The following is a 21,249-nucleotide window of genomic DNA, read 5'->3' on the forward strand; positions in this document are numbered from 1 at the left end:
ACGTTCTCATTTGCAACTGCGACCCGGCCAAGATAAAGCAAAGCAGTTCGACACATACAACAACACAGAGTTACACATGGAGTAAAACAAACATACAGTCAATAATACAGTAAAAAAATCTATATACAGTGTGTGCAAATGAGGTAAGATAAGAGAGGGAAGGCAATACATAGGCCATGGTGGCGAAGGAATTACAATATAGCAATTAAACACTGGAATGGTAGGATGTGCAGAAGATGAATGTGCAAGTAGAGCTACTGGGGTGCAAATAAGCAAGATAAATAAATACAGTATTGGGATGAGGTAGATTGGATGGGCTATTTACAGATGAGCTATGTACAGGTGCAGTGATCTGTGAGTTGCTCTGACAGCTGGTGCTTAAAGCTAGTGAGGGAGGTAAGAGTCTCCAGCTTCAGAGATTTTTGCAGTTTGTTCCAGTCATTGGCAGCAGAGAACTGGAAGGAGAGGCGGCCAAAGGAAGAATTGGTTTTGGGGGTGACCAGTGAGATATACCTGCTAGAGCGTGTGCTATGGGTGGGTGCTGCTATGGTGACCAGTGAGTTGAGATAATGCGGGGCTTTACCTACCTACCTAATGAGTGTAGCATTTATTCCAGTTGAGAATAGTTACTTTACTCATCAGATTGTGCTGCTTTCCCCTCTTCTTATAATAATTGCTCAAAGAGACCATGGGTTGCAGAATTTTTTTTGGGGGGGTGCTCTTTTTTTGGTTTGTGCACATGCCCCCCAAAAGGTATGGCATGTCTCTGTTCTGCTGTGACATATTTGTATTGTGTTGCTGGTATTTACATTGTTCTATATGCATGATTTAAACCTTGCTGAGAGCACTGATATTGTTCACCTGTTAAATCTTTAGATTCTGGGCTGGTTTCCCCAACCCAGATTAAGGCCATTTCTGTTCTTCAAACGGTTTATTTGTATTACCCTCTCACTAGTAGGATGTGAGTACACGTACACCATGTTTTAAGTAAATGTCACATACCATGTACTTTTATAGTTCTTTATTATTTATTCTAGGCTAAAGGCAAATGAATGAGTGAAACTCTATGGGAAGAAGTCCATCGAGGGGCCTCAAGGGACCGAGGCAACGGGAGACTTCAAAAGCACAGTGCAAGACAGAGTCCTGTGGTACTCAGCGATTGAGTAGAAGACTTGAAGGATGATGGGGTGCGATTGCCTCAAGTATACAACCCTGTGAAGTCAAGAACTGACTCAGCTGTACATCAACATTCCTAGTCATGCTATGTTTGGGAAAATAATCAATTGGCTTATGGCACATACTGTACATATGTGCATCAGGCTGGGGTTTTTTTTGGGGGGGGGGGGTGAGATTGCAGTTGATTGCCTTCTGTTATTGTTTATTTTGTTGCAAAAGTGCAACTGAGCAACAATAGCCATAGTGTATAACATACAAAACACACAGCAAAATAGCCAGAACAGAAGGGTGCACAATAAACAATAAGAGCATCTGCTATCTTTTCGAAGCTACTTGAGGAGACCTACAGTGAAGAGTTTTACCTAAATTCAGATATAGAAACTGTCAATGCTGGAATAAGAAGAGCAATAGTTGGGGCCACAAGGCAGGTGATTCCTATGTGTACGGGGGGCAGAAGCAGTGAGGGGTAGGAACAGAGCTTTCAGGATGTTGAAAAGGTCCCATAATTACCAGCACCTGATTCAGTATAAACAAGCACAAGAGGTAGTAAGGAGGATCATTAGGACAGCTAAGTGTGAGTATTGGAGCCGGTTCTGTGCAAACATAGGCAGGACCACTCCTGTGGGAGAGGTATGGGGGATGATTAAGAAGATGAGTGGGGACAGAAGAAATTGGGATCTCCCTGTTCTTAAAAGTGGGGAGATTGTTGCAGTGAGAGATGGAGAAGGCAGAGATGTTAGCCCAGGCATTTGTAAAGGTGCACAGCTCAAATAATCTGACTGAAGAGGGTCAGAATGTGAGAGAGAGGGTCAGAGGAGAACATCTGGGGGTCCTAGATCAGAGAGAGATGGTGTGGGATACATTGAATGGCCCTTTTATACATTGGCTGAGATGAAGAGAGCATTAGCTAAAGCTGGGGTAACATCTGCTGGTAAGGATGAGATGGGTTATATAATGATGGCTCGTCTCAGTTACACTGCAATGGGGAAAGTATTGGGCCTTTACATTAAGGTGAGGCAGGAGGGGAAACTGCCTGGAAGTTGGAAGCAGGCGGTAGTGATGGCAATAGGTAAACCTGGGAAAGACTCTACTAGTCCCTCAAGCTACAGGCTGATAGCGTATCGGCATAACAGAGAAGCTACGTCTGGTAAGAGGAGAGACTGGAGTGTGTGTCTATTTGGCAATAACAGCTGGTGCGCAATGTCTAATATTAAAGAAGTCTTGATGTATTGTTCGCCTGAGGTAGAGTACCTCATGATGAGCTGTTGACCACAGTATCTACCAAGAGAGTTCTCATCTATATTATTCGTATCCATCTATTTACCACCACAAACCGATGCTGGCACTAAGACCGCACTCAACAAGCTGTGTAAAGCCATAAGCAAACAAGAAAATGCTCACCCAGAAGCGGCACTCCTGTTTTGCTAGTACAGACTGGAATATGTTCAGGGATTCAGCCAATGGCATTGGGGAGTATACCACCTCAGTCACCGGCTTCATCAATAAGTGCAACGACGACATCGTCCCCACAGTGACCGTACGTACATATCCCAACCAGAAGCCATGGATTACAGGCAACATCCGCATCAAGCTAAAGGCTAGAGCTGCTGCTTTCAAGGAGCGGGACACTAATCCGGACGCGTATAAGAATTCCCGCTACACCCTCAGAAAAACCATCAAACAGGCAAAGTGTAAATACAGGATTAAGATTGAATCCTACTACACCTGCTTTGACGCTCGTCTGATGTGGCAAGGCTTGAAAACTATTACGGACTACAAAGGGAAGCACAACAGCTGCCCAGTGGTGCGAGCCTACCAGATGAGCTAAATGCCTTTTATGCTCGCTTCGAAGCCAGCAACACTGAAGCATGCATGAGAGCACCAGCTGTTCAGGACGACTGTGTGATCATGCTCTCCGTAGCCAATGTGAGCAAGACCGTTAAACAAGTCAACATTCACAAAGCCACGGGACCAGAGGGATTACCAGGACGTGTACTCAAAGCATGAGTTGACCAACTGGCAAGTGCCTTCACTTACATTTTCAACCTCTCTCTGACCGAGTCTGTAATATCTACATGTTTCAAGCAGACCTCCATAGTCCCTGTGCCCAAGGACACGAAGGTAACCTGCCTAAATTATGAATGATTACCGGCCCGTAGCACTCACGTCGGTAGCCATGAAGTGCTTTGAAAAGCTGGTTATGACTCACATCAACACCATCATCCCAGAAACCCTAGACCCACTACAATTCTCATACCGCCCCAACAGATCCACAGACGACGCAATCTCAATCGCACTCCACACTGCCCTTTCCCACCTGGACAAAAGGAACGCCTATGTGAGAATGCTGTTCATTGATTACAGCTCAGCGTTCAACACCATAGTGCCCACAAAGCTCCACCCGGACTATTTACATTGACCCCCCCCATTTGCTTTTTCACTGCTGCTACGCGGTGTCTATTATCTATGCATAGTCACTTTACTCATCCCTTTTTTTAACCTTTATTTAAATCAGTTAAGAACAATTAACAATTATTTTTCTACAATGATGGCCTACCCCGGCCAAACCCGGACCTACATGTACAAATTACCTCGACTAACCTGTACCCCCACACATTGACTCGGTACCGGTACCCCCTGTAAATAGCCTCATTGTTGTTATTTTATTGTGTTACTTTGTACTTTAGTTTATTTAGTAAATATTTTCCTAACTCTTGAACTGCATTGTTGGTTAAGGGCTTGTAAGTAAGCATTTCACAGTAAGGTCTACTACACCTGTTGTATTCGGCGCATGTGACAAATAAAATGTGATTGGATTAGATTTTATCCATGACATATTGGGTAAATCTACAAGGACATACGGTTACACATCCTACAACAAAAAGGTGCTCCTAGAGTGCTGGGAACATGAATGAAATCTGAATAAAGTTTTGGGTGGATAGGCAATTGCATGGCGAGAGAGATGGGGTTGTTTGGGAGGGAGTTTAGCCCCTCTTTGGTTCTTCCTGCCATCCCACCTTGGTTTCTCCCTCAACCAGTGATAGATCTAGGGTTGCTTGAGAGGGTAAGACATGTTAAGGAGTAGATTCAGTTGTAAGTGAACATTTAAGGACACAATACTATGCTTTCTAAAATATATTCACAGATGGATCTAAGGACCCTAAAACAAGGAGGACAGGTGCAGCTTTTAATGTTCCTGAGTGTAAGCTGGCAGTGACAAAAAGAGCAATGGATAATTTATCTGTTCACACAATGGAGTTGATGGCCATACTGTTGGTAAGGCCAGACAGAGTACTCATCTACTCTGACTCCTGTGCAGCACTGATGAGCTTAAATTCATGTGTGTCTCAGAGCAGACAGGACGTATTGTATGACATTTTGCAGTGTTTGTATAGGGTGAAAGAGATGGGGTATTTGTGATGTTCCTCTGGGTACCAGCTCATGTGGGAGTAGAGGGGAATGAGGAGGATAATGTTATCGCCAAGCAGGCTCTTAGACATCCTAATGTTGAGACGGAATTGTCCATCAGTAAAGTGTAAGCCGAGAGATTAATAAGAAGAGTGGTTAAAAATAAGTGGCAAGAGTTGTGGAACAGGGAGAGTCAAGGGAAGACACGTATAAGATCCAGGAAACGGTCCTCGGGCCGAGAGAGAAGGGAGGAAAGTGTCGTCACAAGGATGAGACTGGGACACACAAGGCTAAATAGTACATTGGAAGTGGTGGGGAAACATCCGACTGGTAGGTGTGATCATTGTCAGGAGGAGATGGAGAAAGTGGAACATGTTCTATTTCCATGCCAGAAATATGTGATAGAAAGGGAGCGATTGTTATTAGATTTGAGGAGTAATGGGTTTGAAGAGCCAGAATTAAGTGAACTGCTGGGGAAATCTTCAGGCGATGTAGTATTTAATTGTGTATTTCGTTTCTTTAGGGAGACAAGATTATTGGGTAGGATTAGATTTTCACTGTCTCTAGACCACACTCCAGTTCAGTTGATGGTAGTAATACACCATAAAGTTGGTTGCCAACCGCCATATAAAATCCCCAGAAGCAGAAGAAAAGAAGACGAGTTTTACCTTCACAGTAGGCTACTTTTTAATCTTTGGCTCCGCCATCTGTTCGTTTGGTAGTACTGCAGATGTGTTAAAGCGCACGACCGCCCCCTGGTTTGTTTGCTCTGCTGATTAAAACATCCAAACACCACGGACGAGCTAGCTAGCTTCTTTCGTCCATTTTGCTTTGCTGTTAGCTAGTTTATTGTAGAGATGGAAGACGGTGAAGAGCCGGGTTTAGTTCACTCTCACAGCTCTACTTCTGGGTCAAAATCGAGCAGTGACAAGATGTTTTCTCTCAAGAAATGGAATGCTGTTGCAATGTGGAGCTGGGATGTGGAGTGCGATACATGCGCCATCTGTAGGGTCCAAGTTATGGGTAAGTTTGTTTGTTACACCCATAGCCAACTCTTGAGGAGCATTAAGCTAGCTAACAACAAGCTAAATACAATAGCTTAGTGGTCAGACAGTTATCTAAACTGATTAAGAGATGTCCATCATCATTATGGGCAGACAGACTGAGAACGCTTCCTATTTTGGAGAGCTTAGTTTGTTAGCTCGTACCTAGCTAGCAAATAGACAACTAATGTTAGCTTGCTAATAAGCTAACACTAGGAGGTTAACGTTAGAATTCTGAAAACATGGCCCAAGTCATTGCCTGGTAGGACATAATTGCTAGCCAGCTGTATCAGTCCATGTGTCACAAATCAGGAATGGTCAGCGACACCTGTGCACCAGTTTAACGTTAAGTAGCTAGTTAGCAAGGTTTCCTTGATATGTACCATCTCTCCGCAGATGCATGCTTGCGGTGTCAGGCTGAAAATAAACAAGAGGACTGTGTCGGTAAGCCACTTTAAACGTCTTAGCCCAACATGTATATAACACCAAACAGTATAGTTTGGTGTTATCAGACCAGCGGGAGGTATGACCCTGTGTCTGCTCCAGTGTTGGGTGAAACCTGGATACTCATTTTATAGATCCTGAACTTGACGAAAACTCCTACTGGTCTCACAGCAGATGTGCATGTGACAGATATACCTGGGTTCCTAGTCTGGTATATTGGGTTAAAATGTGATAAAGCCAGTGTATCTAAACCTTGGTAAAGCAGAATTTGTCCTGTGTATGCATTAGGATAAAACATAATGGTTGTGTGTGTACCAATATGCTTTACCATGTATTCTGCTCTTCTGCTGACATGCTGCATTTGAAAATACCATGTAGCACACCATTTCATAGTCTGCTTCTGTCTCCCCTCTTTCACAGTGGTATGGGGAGAGTGCAACCACTCTTTCCACAATTGCTGCATGTCTCTCTGGGTGAAGCAGAACAATCGCTGCCCACTGTGCCAGCAGGACTGGGTCGTACAGAGAATCGGCAAATGAGAAGTCCCTCTAACTTCCACCATCCTTCCACTGCAAGTTTGGACAGGAGACCGGACTGAATACTGCAACCTTCTATGTACATTGTGTGTGCATGCTGCTGTCATTCCTTCAATGCTAAGATATAGATTGAATGGCCAATATCCTGGTGAAGACGTCCTTGCCCTACTCTTCGATGGAAATGTCGGCAGGTGCAGGGCAATGCTGAAGAACTGAGGATAGTTGCTGCGCTTGGTGTCATGGTTAACTTTTTTGTGTCGTCCAAGATTTTTTTTTGTGAGAGAAAAAAGTTTGTTATTAAAATAAGTCTAAGCATAGCTTTGTTATTTCTTCCTTTAGCATTTGAATGTTATGGTCTATGGTTATGGTTGGATCCCCTCAGAAGTCTGAACTCAGACCATGAGGGGTCTGCCTTCATTGCTACCTGTAAGAGCACATTTCATACTTCACCTTCTAATCAAGAGAATGATTAAAAGAATATCTATGATTGTCTCTGCACCATGTGTAGGCTTTTGGGGTTTGGATCCATGGTGCTGCAGGGACTGTGTTTAGTCAGAGAACTTCCCAGATTGCATAATTAGGGCATTATAATTGCATAATACATGCCAATTAGACAAGTCACACATATATATATATATATAAGAATAGTCACATTCAAATGAAATAATCATACGTTCAACTTGAAATATTATATACTGCTTATATCATAACATGAATTTAATTTGAAACACATTAATGGTTTGGCAAAGGTTTTGATGGATATTTGCATGGCAATAGCCAAAGTTTGAAAACATTTTCCTTACTCCTCTTGTCTATGGTTACAAGCAGCCCTGTATGTTGTGTAGGAATGTAACACCCAGTAGTTTCCATAGAAAATTAGACCTGTATCAATTCCCACTCTATACAAACACACCTTTTCCTACAACTGAACATGTCATGCTCCTTCAGCAACATAACATAGATAAACTGTTGGAAAATTAAATATACATGCCAACTCAGTCTCAATCAGCACAGCTACAGAAGCTGTTTCCATTTTACAGACACTCTTATCCAGAGCGACTTACCGTAAGTAGTGAGTGCATACATTTTTGTACTGGTCCCCTGTGGGAATTGAACCCACAACCCCGGTGTTGCAAGTGCCATGCTCTACTAACTGAGTGCATAAAGATATGAAACAAGACCTGTGTTGCATAATAGCTGAGGTGATGTATATACAGTGCGAAAACATGATGGAAAATAAAACCTGTTTCACTTTGATACTGTAAATGTACAGTGCCTTCGGAAAGTATCCAGACCCCTTGACTTTGTCACATTTTGTTATGTTACAGCCTTCTTCTAAAATTGATTAAATTGTTTTTTTCCCTCATCAATCTACACACAATACCCCATAATGACAAATCAAAAGCAGGTCTAGAAATTTTACTAATTAAGTAAGAATTGTAATTGGAAATATCATATTCACATAAGTATTCAGACCCTTTACTCAGTACTTTGTTGAAGCACATTTGGCAGCGATTACAGCCTTGAGTCTTGGGTATGACGCAACAAGCTTGGCATAGGTGTATTTGGGGAGATTCTCCCAGTCTTCTATGCAGATCCTCAAGCTTTGTCAGGTTGGATGGGGAGTGTCGCTGCACAGCTATTTTCAGGTCTCTCCAGAGATGTTCAATCGGGTTCAAGTTCAGGCTCTGGCTGGCCCACTCAAGGACATTCAGAGACTTGTCCCGAAGCCACTCCCGTGGTGTCTTGGCTGTGTGTTCAGGGCCGTTGTACTGTTGGAAGGTGAACCTTCGCCCCAGTCCGAGGTCCTGGAGCAGGTTTTCATTAAGGATCTCTGTACTTTTCTCCGTTCCTCTTTACCTCGATCCTGACTAGTCTTCTAGTCCCTGTCGCTGAAAAACGTCTCCACATCATGATGCTGCCACCACCATGCTTCACCGTAGGGATGGTGGCAAGTTTCCTCCAGACGTGACGCTTGGCATTCAGGCCAAAGAGATCAATCTTGATTTCATCAGACTGAGGAGTGGCTTCTGTCTGGCCATCCTACCATAAAGGCCTGATTGGTTGAGTGCTGCAGAGGTGGTTGTCTTTCTGGAAGGTTCTCCCATCTCCACAGAGGAACTTTAGAGCTCTGTCAGAGTGACCATTGGGTTCTTGGTCACCTCTCTGACCAAGGCCCTTCTCCCCTGATTGCTCAGTTTGGCCGGGTGGCCAACTCTATGAAGAGTCTTGGTGGTTCCAAACTTCTTCCATTTAAGAATGATGGAGGCCACTATGTTCTTGGGAACCTTCAATGCTGTAGAAATGTATTGGTACCCTTCCCCAGATCTGTGCCTCAACATAATCCTGTCTCAGAGCTCTATGGACAATTCCTTCAACCTCATGGCTTTGTTTTTGCTCTGACATGCACTGTCAGGGACCTTATATAGACAGGTGTGTGCCTTTTCATGTCCAATCAATTGAATTTACCACAGGTGGACTCCAATCGAGTTGTAGAAACATCTCAAGGGTGATCAATAGAAACAGGATACACCTGAGCTCAATTTCGAGTTTCATAGCAAAGGGTCTGTTTTTAATTTGTAAATCTTTTTGCAAACATTTTTTAAAAAAAACTGTTTTTTGCTTTGTCATTATGGGGTATTGTGTATAGATTTTTTTTGTAATCCATTTTAGAATAAGGCTGTAACGCAACAAAATGTGGAAAAAGTGGAGGGGTCTGAATACTTTCCGAAGGCGCTGTATATACTGCCCGTCTTTTGCTCATCAGCCGAAGCACACCCCTTTTGACACAACAGAACTTTAAATGGACCCAGCTTACCTGCATGTTTTATCAGACTTTGTTACTCCTCGTGGTTTTAGGCTACTATACTTGGCACTGATCTTGCCTATCGTGCTGTCTATGGGCTATGTTTAGGGCTCACTAAATGCAGCTCTATATTGCTTATTTAGCTTTGCCCCCAATCCCAGGTCAGGACTGTAGCTCGGCGTAGCAACAATCTTTGTGGAAGTCAACCATGACTTCTGCCTAAATCCTGACCTGTGGCCTAACCTTTACTAGACATCTCAGAAAGCAGAATAGGAATATAATGAAAAATGCTTTTCTATTCCAAGTCTAATAGAGTCTGTGTAAATGAATGTGTTCTCTTCTCATAACTGAATAGAAATAGCCTGTAGCTAAAGTGATTATTCTAGGGAGATCTTTCACTACTTCTTGACAGAATTGAATACACAGTAGTGTAGGCCTATGTCTGTTATTAAATCCATTCATCTCCTAAACCAGACATTGTCTTCACAAACTTAATTAATAGTCTCTCATCGCCTCAATGTGTAGCCTTTAACTCTTTGTTTACGTCTTTCTATCCATAATATTATGACAGCGAGGCCAGCAACCTCACTACAGTTATGCTGGCATTGTCCCCATCTAAGTTGGCAGCTCGCTAAATATAGACCGACAAAAGCTTCTTAAGTAAGAAACCACATAAGTTCCTTTCCGTGAGCAGCGCCCATGAATGAGCACACAAACACTTAAGAGAAAATCCCTCGTGCTTTTTAATTCGAGATGAAGCATTACGTGATTGAGTCAGAGAATGTCTTCTGGTGTGGCGCAGATGTCGGAGCTGCTCAGTCACACCAGGGACCTGGAGAGAATTGGACACACTACAGGGAAAGAACATATTCTTATCACCCCCTTCCAGCACCTTAGTAGCCTTAGCTCCCTGCTCAGCCACACGGTGTAGGAGGGACAACCCAACACAGCAGCAGCCAACATGTGTGACATGGGTGGATTGGATAATCTGGTGGCGAACACGGCCTACCTTAAGGGGGGCGACGAAAAGGAGATGAGGAAGAGGCGGCGCAGCCTGTCCCTTCCCAAGCCAGAACAGTGCGTGTCCATCCGCGCCGCAGTGGGGAAAGAATTTGAGATGCTCTGCGAGAGGCAGCCCGTAGGGAAGAAGTTCTTCCGGCAGTTCCTCCTGGAGTCCAACCCGCAGTACGTGGCGGCCGCAGAGTTCCTGGACGAGTTAATCGACTGGGATCTGGCAGAAGGCGCTGGCAAAGATAAGTCGAGGATGAACATCATCAACAAGTTCTGCAAGGCTGACTCCAAGAGCTTCCTGTCCTACCTGACAGGAGAGGTAGCGGACAAGTGCAAGGCCGTGTCGGACAAGGATTTTGAAGACGTGATGATGGGCAAGGTGAAGGATGCCACACGGGTGTACCTGAAGGAAAAGCCCTTCACAGAGTACCAGACCAGCCCTAACTTTGACAAGTTCCTGCAGTGGAAAGAGTATGAGAAACAGAAAATCACTGATAAGTATTTTCATGAGTTCAGGACCCTTGGAAAGGGAGGCTTTGGAGAGGTAAGTCATCAAAAAGTTTACAGTGCAGCTGCCTAACTGACAACAGTAGTGAAATATTACAGTCGTAAAATGTAAACTTGAACACTGTTTTAGCACTGTTTCTAAGGTTATGCAACAGTTTGAATGGTACAAATACTAATGATAAGGGATGATAAAGAAGTCCCTAAAAATGCTAATTGTTTGTACCTCATCTAACTTACATACTGCCCAGCTAACACATTTGGTTCCTTGGAAGTTGTGGAAATGTTATGTTTTTGTTTGCAATTGGTCTTGAGAACGAAGCCATAAGTTTCCTGACCGGTAAAACAATGGTTTTTTAAACGTTCTGAGAACAGAATTTAAAATTTCACCTCTTCTGAGAACGTACATTTTTAGGTTGCAGGGAGCTTCTGAGAATGTTTTACTATGGTTACATGAAAGTTTTCCTGGGAGGTTTTATTAACGTTCTGAGAACATGTTTCAATAATATTATTTATATTTTACCCCCTTTTTCTTCCCAGTTTCGTGATATCCAATTGCGTTCCAATTACGATCTTGTCTCATCGCTGCATCTCCCCAAAGGTCCTTCGAAACATGACCCGCCAAACCACGCTTCTTAACACCCTTCCGCTTAACCCGGAAGCCAGCTGCACCAATGTGTCGGAGGAAACACTGTTCAACTGACGACCAAAGTCAGCCTGCAGGCGCCCGGCCCGCCACAAGTAGTCACGAGTGTGATGAGCCATGTACAGTCCCCCCGGCCAAACTCTCCCCTAACCTGGACGACGACGCTGGGCCAATTGTGCGCCGCCCTATGGGACTCCCGGTCACAGCCAATAACACTTTTAATAACACTGCTAGCTTAGTTTGGATGAACGTTTTTGGTCTCTAAGCACAAAGGGAAGCACATGGAAGGCATTAATCCTTAGGCATTAATCGTACAAACAAGTTTATGTTTAATTGTGGCACGGCATCAATGAGATTCTTCTGTTCTCTGTCCATGGAATTAGTCTACTGTGCCACCAGGATAGAGCTAGCATGCCATGTTTTTTTAAAAACTCATACAAAGCTGTTTAAATCTATTCAAAGATACCCCATTTCAAAAGAAACAAGCACTCATTAAGTTCAGGTGTGGACAATTAGTGGGTGTGGGTTTTTGTTGATGCTGAGAACGGAATGTATATGTTTTTAAATAACGTTCTTATAATGTTCCCTGAATCTTACTAAATTTATCTTGAGGTTTTTATAGAATGTTTTCTTAACGTTCTTGGAACAATTTGAGAACTTGAATCCTGTAGGAAACGTTATGCTGTATTACTGAAACTCCCACAGAAGAACATTGTTTCTTAACGTTCTCAGAACAATGTGAGAACATGACTTTAAATAGAACCATGATGAAACCTGTAGGAAACATTATGTTGAAGTACTAATATTCCACCAGGAGAACGTTGTTTCTTAACGTTCTCTGAACTATTTGAGAAACTTCCCAATGTCAAACCAGTTGGAGAACGTGCTTAGAACATTACCAACATTTTAATTCAATGTTGCCATGTTTGAACTTTTAGGAAACATTCTGTTAAAGCAATGAAATACCAAGAAAATAATTTTTTTTGTCAAGTTCCTTAAAGGTTGACTTTGGGCAAAAAATCGAACTGATCAATGCACCATCCTACCAGGTCATTTAAAGCTTAAAACAAAATGGATGAATAAGATATTTGGCTACAGAAATGACATTTCTTTTTTTCTTTCTTTTGAAAAATTTGACCCCTTTTTCTCCCCAATTTTGTGGTATCCAATTGTTTTTAGTAGCTACTATCTTGTCTCATCGCTACAACTCCCGTACGGGCTCGGGAGAGACGAAGGTTGAAAGTCATGCGTCCTCCGATACACAACCCAACCAATCCGCACTGCTTGTTAACACAGCGCACATCCAACCCGGAAGCCAGCCGCACCAATGTGTCGGAGGAAACACTGTGCACCTGGCAACCAACCTTAGCGCGCACTGCGCCCGGCCCGCCACAGGAGTCGCTGGTGCGCGATGAGACAATGATATTCCTACCGGCCAAGCCCCCCCCCCGTATCCCGGACGACGTTAGGCCAATTGTGCGTAGCCCCACGGACATCCCGGTCGGTCGCGGCCGGTTGCGACAGAGCCTGGGCGCGAACCCAGGGTCTCTGGTGGCACAGCTGCAGCTACAGTACAGAGAAATGCCATTTCTTACCAATATCTACAACTTCCGTCCAAAAACAAATTATGTGAAATGACCTCCACACACACTGGAGGAGTTCCTGGCAAGCTGAAGTGGCTAGCTTAGCTAATGAACTAGCTACAGCGGTCGCTTTGTGCAACAAAAAAAACTGAATGACACATCAACAAATCACCAAAGGCACACCCCAATTCTGCTTAAAAATGTTGAAAGGGTGGAGTTGGATCATTTTTTGTGCCCATAGTCGACCATTAAATGTGCTGAGAATGTTCCAAAGCCAAGCATCAATCCTGCACCATTCCCATAAAGTTGTGGGAAGGTTGTATGCTAAATAACCATAGGACAACCACGCTCTCACAAGCTCTAAAAAACATAGGGTTCTCTGAATGTTTTGTGCTAGCTGGGTTATGTGATAGCTTGGGGATCTTATCATACATTTCTCAGACGTATTAGTTTCAGTCCCTCTCTCTCTCTGCATAGGTGTGTGCCGTGCAGGTGAAGAACTCAGGCCAGATGTACGCCTGCAAAAAGCTGTGCAAGAAGCGTCTGAAGCAGAAGAATGGTGAAGGCATGGCACTACTGGAGAAACAGATCCTGGAGAAGGTCAACAGCCTGTTCCTGGTGAACCTGTCCTATGCCTACGACACTAAGACCCACCTGTGTCTCGTCATGACCCTGATGAATGGCGGCGACCTCCGGTACCACATCTACAACATTGGTGAAAAAGGCCTAGAAATAGGCCGCATCAATTACTACATTGCACAGGTCACCACAGGAATCCTCCATCTGCACTCCATGGATATAGCATACAGAGACATGAAGCCAGAGAACGTGCTACTGGATAGCTTCGGCCAATGTCGACTCTCGGATCTGGGGTTGGCCGTGGAGCTCCCTGGCGAAAAGACCATCAATCAAAAGGTAAGGGCTCTGATAGGCTGAGATGAACTCGTCATCCTTGTTGTTTACTGACTGCACATTAACAACAATGACAGAAATTTTTTTTAGAGTAGGGTGAGATGACATGGTATTATTGATAAGTATTTATCCATGGTTAGGGATCTATCCATAACCAGGGTTTTACATTATTACCATCCCACTGGGCATAAACTTGTTGAATCAATGTTGTTTCAACATAATTTGTAAACTTGTAAATTGTGATGTAGAATCTATGTGGAAAATACATTAGATTTAGAAAAAAAGTAATGTTGTTTTGAGGGTGACATTTCAACCACGGGATTATGTCATCATGGTAACAAAATTTCAACATAGACAAACCATGTATAAAATATGTTGAATTTGTAGCTTTAAAACAACGTTAGATCTTCAACGCTATGTCCACTATCAGATAAAAAACATTAGGCTGGGCAGCACCTCCTACTGGAGACTTGATCTGTCTACACCTAGGCTTTGGTCTCACATCCAGGGTTTTAACCAAGCCCAGCTATGATATTTGTCACTGACTTTTACCAATGTACTATCTTGGGAATGACTGACTGTACACCGCCCTTCCAGCATTATGTACAGTGGGGCAAAAAAGTATTTAGTCAGCCACTAATTGTGCAAGTTCTCCCACTTAAAAAGATGAGAGAGGCCTGTAATTTTCATCATAGGTACACTTCAACTATGAGAAAAAAAATCCAGAAAATCGCATTGTAGGATTTTTAATGAATTTATTAGCAAATTATGGTGGAAAATAAGTATTTGGTCAATTACAAAAGTTTATCCCAATACTTTGTTATATAACCTTTGTTGGCAATGACAGAGGTCAAACGTTTTCTGTAAGTCTTCACAAGGTTTTCACACACTGTTGCTGGTATTTTGGCCCATTCCTCCATGCAGATATCCTCTACAGCAGTGATGTTTTGGGGCTGTTGCTGGGCAACACGGACTTTCAACTCCCTCCAAAGATTTTCTATGGGGTTGAGATCTGGAGACTGGCTAGGCCACTCCAGGACCTTGAAATGCTTCTTACGAAGCCACTCCTTCGTTGCCCGGGCGGTGTGTTTGGGATCATTATCATGCTGAAAGACCCAGCCACATTCATCTTCAATGCCCTTGCTGATGGAAGGAGGTTTCACTCAAAATCTCACGATACATGGCCCAATTCATTCTTTCCTTTACACGGATCAGTCATCCTGTTCCCTTTGCAGAAAAACAGCCCCAAAGCATGATGTTTCCACCCCCATGCTTCACAGTTGGTATGGTGTTCTTTGGATGCAACTCAGCATTCTTTGTCCTCCAAACACGATGAGTTGAGTTTTTACCAAAAAGTAATATTTTGGTTTCATCTGACCATATGACATTCTCCCAATCTTCTTCTGGATCATCCAAATGCTCTCTAGTAAACTTCAGACAGGCCTGGACATGTACGGGCTTAAGCAGAGGGACACGTCTGCAGGATTTGAGTCCCTGACGACGTAGTGTGTTACTGATGGTGGGCTTTGTTACTTTGGTCCAAGCTCTCTGCAGGTCATTCACTAGGTCCCCCTGTGTGGTTCTGGGATTTTTGCTGATCGAGGGAGATTATCAGTGGTCTTGTATGTCCTACATTTCCTAATAATTGCTCCCACAGTTGATTTCTTCAAACCAAGCTGCTTACCTATTGCAGATTCAGTCTTCCCAGCCTAGTGCAGGTCTACAATTTTGTTTCTGGTGTCCTTTGACAGCTCTTTGGTCTTGGCCATAGTGGAGTTTGGAGTGTGACTGTTTGAGGTTGTGGACAGGTGTCTTTTATACTGATAACAAGTTCAAACAGGTGCCATTAATACAGGTAACGAGTGGAGGACAGAGGAGCCTCTTAAAGAAGAAGTTACAGGTCTGTGAAAGCCAGAAATCTTGCTTGTTTGTAGGTGACCAAATACTTATTTTCCACCATAATTTACAAATAAATTCATAAAAAATCCTACAATGTGATTTTCTGGATTTTCTTTCTCTCATTTTGTCTGTCATAGTTGAAGTGTACCTATGATGAAAATTACAGGCCTCTCTCATCTTTTTAAGTGGGAGAACTTGCACAATTGGTGGCTGACTAAATACTTTTTTGCCCCACTGTATAAGATTCACTCTCAATTAGCAACCTCTGTACACACGCACACACGCGCACAAACACACACACACTCAATTAGCAACCGCCGTATTAAGAAAGCTCAACTTAAAAACTAGATAGATTCACTGTTGTTATTGAAGTCATTCCAAAGGGTTTAGGTTTAACAAAGCAAATGAAATGTGACCATACTTTATTACTCATATCACGAATGATGCTATTTAAGCCTATATAGCATTAGCAAAGTCATCAACAGCCGTTGTTTTAATTAAACTCAGAATTCAACTAAAAATAGACAACACAATAGGCCTAGGGTTTCAGGCTCTGGTTGATTTCAAATGGTATGTTATTTAGTGATATTGAATTGTGCTTTGTTGTCAACATAACCAAATATCACAATTTGAAGGAGATGTATCTTCTGCTTGGATAATTCCATTTTTGCCACTGACTTAGTCTGGCTGTAATTCCAGTCTGACAAATTAATAATTTACACGTTGGATTCTCAAACAAAAATCTAAGTTAAAGAATAGGACTAAATCAAATCACACTTTATTTAAAGTGCATTTCAAGTTTGATTTGATTTAGTCCTATTCGTTATCTTTGGTTGTTGGTTGAGATGGAGACGTGAATCCATTAATTTGTAGACAAACTGGAATTAAACTATCCAATAAGAAGATAAATCTCTGAAATATAACAAATAGCCTATTAACTTGTCAACATGTTAACAAATAATATGTAGAATTCATGTTTCCAACTCAACCCAAAATAAAAGTGAAAGAAGTGGATTAAGCCAGTGCCTCAGATGGAACTATCCAAGCAGGAACTACCCTTTAAATGTTGATATTTGGTTACATTGTCAACCAAACACAATTCATAATGACTTTTGTAATACAGTAAATAGCCTAATGTTAAGGCTTTCTTACAAGTTAATGTAACATTCAACCTCACAATGAATAACATATCCATGGCCACCTTTTGAGATGACTGTATCTGTACATCTCTTCTGATGTAATCATATAGTCTACGTGTTCAAGATATCATGGAATTGATCTCTCGCACCATGTACTTTTGTTATCTCTACTGCAATCCCGGTCATTTGGTTCTGCTTTTAGATTAAGCACAGTGATCACACATGAATCTGTTGTGTAAAACAAAACTAAATGTCTGACATTGTATTCCCATTTGAACTTTGCTGTGCTTTTAAATGGTTGAAAGGTACAGTGACATTTGGGTGTCAACTAAAACCAAAATTCAAACATTGTTTTTCCATTGGGGGGGGGGGCCTCAGGTCAGGACATGGCCATGATAGAGGGCTTACTGGAGGCTAGTGCAGGGGAAACCTGGTGCAGGCATGTGGTGCTGATGTTACGAAAGAGCTTTGGTAGAATTCAGGGATATAAAGTCCCTGATAAGGGGCATGGTGAGCATAAGGGTAGATTGGCATATGTAAGGCTTGAATCAATTAATCAATCAATCAAAAGTTGTGCTATGCCACTGATTAGCTCAACTATGCGAAGTATTGTGCTGTAGTCCACAGTTGATATAACACTGAACATTTTGTTGCTATGGTATGGAACCCTAGAACTAGGCCTAAGCAAACCCTCACTTCTCTTTCTCTGTTTCCTTCTCTGTCATCACATCTCCCTCCTCTCCCCTCCTCTCCTCCTCCTGTCTTCCCTCTCCTCAGGCTGGCACAAGTGGCTACATGGCCCCAGAGATCCTGAAGAAAGAGCCTTACCGGATGTCAGTGGACTGGTGGGCCTTGGGCTGCAGTATCTACGAGATGGTAGCAGCTCGCCTGCCCTTCAAGGACTATAAGGAGAAGGTGCAGAAGGAGGAGGTGGCACGGCGCACCCTCGAGGATGAATGCAAGTACGAGCACAAGAACTTTGACGAGGGCACCAAGGCCATCATCGACCTCTTCCTCAAGAAGAAAATTGACGAGCGTCTGGGATGCAGGACCAAGTAAGAATTGACCGCAGTTTCTGCCCAGAGATATTCCTGAGTACATGGGCGAACCAGGAACAACTCTAGGGCCCTCTAGAGGTTTTTCTGGTCAGGTCACATGTTCAGGAAAAACACCTGGTTCTAGGTATCAGGTCAGGTGGACTTGGGGGGAATGTATATTTCTCTGACTTCAGTGTGTTTCTCTCATCCAGGAACGAAGACCCAAGGAAGCATGAGTGGTTCAAGAGCATTAACTTCCCTCGACTGGAGGCGGGGCTGATCGACCCACCCTGGGTTCCTAAGCCCAACGTGGTCTACGCCAAAGACACGGGGGACATCAAAGACTTTTCAGAGATCAAGGGCATTGTGTTTGACGACAAAGATGACAAATTCTTCAAGGAATTCAACACGGGGGCAGTGCCCATTGCTTGGCAACAGGAAATGATTGACAGCGGACTTTTTGACGAGCTGAACGACCCCAACAGGAAAGAGTCGGCCCCTGGATATGACGACGAGGAGAAGAAATCTAAATCCTGCACACTTTTATAAAAGCTCCTCTATACTATAGTTAGGGCTTTTGTAATTTTCAAAGCTAGTGACGATAATCATATCCACAAAAAAAGGTGTGAAGTGGCAGTAAAATCCAGGGTCAGGTCAAGGAACGTATTCCCACCATTTCACACCTTTTTTTGTGGATATGATTCTTCCTGCTCTCCTACATTGTAATGATCATGATAAACCACAGCACTTACGATGATATCAGCAATCGATAAGGAGCTATAGGTCATTTTGCCTGTATCATTGAGCAGAGTCAGTGTCTGTGGTATAATCAACAGCAAAGAGCTAGAACAGAGCCAGAATGGGAACTGTGCTTTACAGGCACTGGCATAGTTGCAGTAGCAGGCTTCTACCACAAGGTGTCCTCAGATATCTAGATATGTGGATATTCACAAAACCTTCTTCTCTGTATTGACCTGCGTGTAAAATGCATATGGTAAGATCAACTGTTCATTTTCTTGTGAGTTGTGGTTTTATTGGATTGCAATGCTTTGACTCTTAAAGCCTTAGAGAGCATTAACTCTCACTCCTTCACAAGTCTATCCCAATCATCGAATCCCACCGTACCTTCTCCGCTGTGCAATCTGGTTTCCGAGCCGGTCATGGGTGCACCTCAGCCACACTCAAGGTACTAAACGACATCATAACCGCCATCGATAAAAGACAGTACTGTGCAGCCGTCTTCATCGACCTTGCCAAGGCTTTCGACTCTGTCAATCACCATATTCTTATCGGCAGACTCAGTAGCCTCGGTTTTTCGGATGACTGCCTTGCCTGGTTCACCAATTACTTTGCAGACAGAGTTCAGTGTGTCAAATCGGAGGGCATGCTGTCCGGTCCTCTGGCAGTCTCTATGGGGGTGCCACAGGGTTCAATTCTCGGGCCGACACTTTTCTCTGTGTATATCAATGATGTTGTTCTTGCTGCGGGCGATTCCCTGATCCACCTCTACGCAGACGACACCATTCTATATACCTTCGGCCCGTCTTTGGACACTGTGCTATCTAACCTCCAAACAAGCTTCAATGCCATACAACACTCCTTCCGTGGCCTCCAACTGCTCTTAAACGCTAGTAAAACCAAATGCATGCTTTTCAACCGGTCGCTGCCTGCACCTGCATGCCCGACTAGCATCACCACCCTGGATGGTTCCGACCTAGAATATGTGGACGTCTATAAGTACCTAGGTGTCTGGCTAGACTGCAAACTCTCCTTCCAGACTCATATCAAACATCTCCAATCGAAAATCAAATCAAGAGTCGGCTTTCTATTCCGCAACAAAGCCTCCTTCACTCAAGCCGCCAAGCTTACCCTAGTAAAACTGACTATCCTACCGATCCTCGACTTCGGCGATGTCATCTACAAAATGGCTTCCAACACTCTACTCAGCAAACTGGATGCAGTCTATCACAGTGCCATCCGTTTTGTCACTAAAGCACCTTATACCACCCACCACTGCGACTAGTCGGCTGGCCCTCGCTACATATTCGTCGCCAGACCCACTGGCTCCAGGTCATCTACAAGTCTATGCTAGGTAAAGCTCCGCCTTATATCAGCTCACTGGTCACGATGGCAACACCCATCCGTAGCACGCGCTCCAGCAGGTGTATCTCACTGATCATCCCTAAAGCCAACACCTCATTTGGCCGCCTTTCGTTCCAGTACTCTGCTGCCTGTGACTGGAACGAATTGCAAAAATCGCTGAAGTTGGAGACTTTTATCTCCCTCACCAACTTCAAACATCAGCTATCTGAGCAGCTAACCGATCGCTGCAGCTGTACATAGTCTATTGGTAAATAGCCCACCCTTTTCACCTACCTCATCCCCATACTGTTTTTATTTATTTACTTTTCTGCTCTTCTGCACACCAATATCTCTACCTGTACATGACCATCTGATCTTTTATCACTCCAGTGTTAATCTGCAAAATTGTAATTATTTGCCTACCTCCTTTTGCACACATTGTATATAGACCCCCCCTTTGTTTTCTACTGTGTTATTGACTTGTTAATTGTTTACTCCATGTGTAACTCTTTGTTGTATGCTCACACTGCTATGCTTTATCTTGGCCAGGTCGCAGTTGCAAATGAGAACTTGTTCTCAACTAGCCTACCTGGTTAAATAAAGGTGAAATAAAAATAAATAAAATAAAAAACCAACAAACTCCCAAACCATATTTGAACAAATGTATAAATAAATATAAAATGGATGTCACTCTGTTCAGTCTCATAAGCTATTTTTAATAGTATTTTGTAGGGTTTATTTCAAGTGCACTATAACAATGTATATGCTAGCTTATTTTCACCCATTAGTTACATTTAAAGGCCCAATGCAGATGTTTATATATCAATAACAAATTATTTCTGGGTAACACCTGTAATAGTATTACATTAAAATTGACAAAAATAGCATTTTAGCAAATTACTATTTCTCAAGTTGTCTGGGAGGGGTCTGAGTGGGGAGGGGAAAACTGAAAATTAGCTGTCATTGGCAGAGAGGTTTGGAACTCTCTTTGTTATTGGTGAATTCATTCATTTATCGCCTGGT

At 43.1% G+C, this 21,249-nt stretch overlaps 2 protein-coding genes across 2 annotated transcripts; both read left to right on the top strand.

The window, feature by feature from the left end:
- Nucleotides 1-5,338: 5,338 nt before the first annotated feature.
- Nucleotides 5,339-7,099, top strand: LOC109909027 (RING-box protein 2). Its single transcript, XM_020507882.2, has 3 exons — nucleotides 5,339-5,607; nucleotides 6,024-6,071; nucleotides 6,492-7,099. Exons 1-3 carry the CDS (start codon nucleotides 5,442-5,444, stop codon nucleotides 6,608-6,610), a joined length of 333 nt encoding a protein of 110 aa, XP_020363471.1. The 5' UTR covers nucleotides 5,339-5,441; the 3' UTR covers nucleotides 6,611-7,099.
- Nucleotides 7,100-10,216: 3,117 nt separating this feature from the next.
- LOC109908791 (rhodopsin kinase grk7a-like) lies at nucleotides 10,217-18,693 on the top strand. The gene is made up of 4 exons (XM_031795926.1): nucleotides 10,217-10,968; nucleotides 13,635-14,072; nucleotides 17,885-18,162; nucleotides 18,357-18,693. The coding sequence occupies exons 1-4, from the start codon at nucleotides 10,375-10,377 to the stop codon at nucleotides 18,691-18,693; spliced, it is 1,647 nt and encodes a 548-aa protein (XP_031651786.1). The 5' UTR covers nucleotides 10,217-10,374.
- The last annotated feature ends 2,556 nt before the right edge of the window (nucleotides 18,694-21,249 follow it).

The sequence above is a fragment of the Oncorhynchus kisutch genome, linkage group LG18, assembly GCF_002021735.2.
Source record: "Oncorhynchus kisutch isolate 150728-3 linkage group LG18, Okis_V2, whole genome shotgun sequence".
NCBI lineage: Eukaryota > Metazoa > Chordata > Actinopteri > Salmoniformes > Salmonidae > Oncorhynchus > Oncorhynchus kisutch.

What these genes read in the sequence shown, in the direction of transcription:
- LOC109909027 (XM_020507882.2), top strand. Translation starts at nt 5,442, where the DNA reads ATGGAAGACGGTGAAGAGCCGGGTTTAGTTCACTCTCACAGCTCTACT. An exon ending in CTGTAGGGTCCAAGTTATGG is followed by an intron (nt 5,608 to 6,023) that starts GTAAGTTTGTTT and finishes ATCTCTCCGCAG; the next exon opens with ATGCATGCTTGCGGTGTCAG. An exon ending in TAAACAAGAGGACTGTGTCG is followed by an intron (nt 6,072 to 6,491) that starts GTAAGCCACTTT and finishes CCTCTTTCACAG; the next exon opens with TGGTATGGGGAGAGTGCAAC.
- LOC109908791 (XM_031795926.1), top strand. Translation starts at nt 10,375, where the DNA reads ATGTGTGACATGGGTGGATTGGATAATCTGGTGGCGAACACGGCCTAC. An exon ending in GAAAGGGAGGCTTTGGAGAG is followed by an intron (nt 10,969 to 13,634) that starts GTAAGTCATCAA and finishes CTCTCTGCATAG; the next exon opens with GTGTGTGCCGTGCAGGTGAA. An exon ending in AAAAGACCATCAATCAAAAG is followed by an intron (nt 14,073 to 17,884) that starts GTAAGGGCTCTG and finishes CCCTCTCCTCAG; the next exon opens with GCTGGCACAAGTGGCTACAT.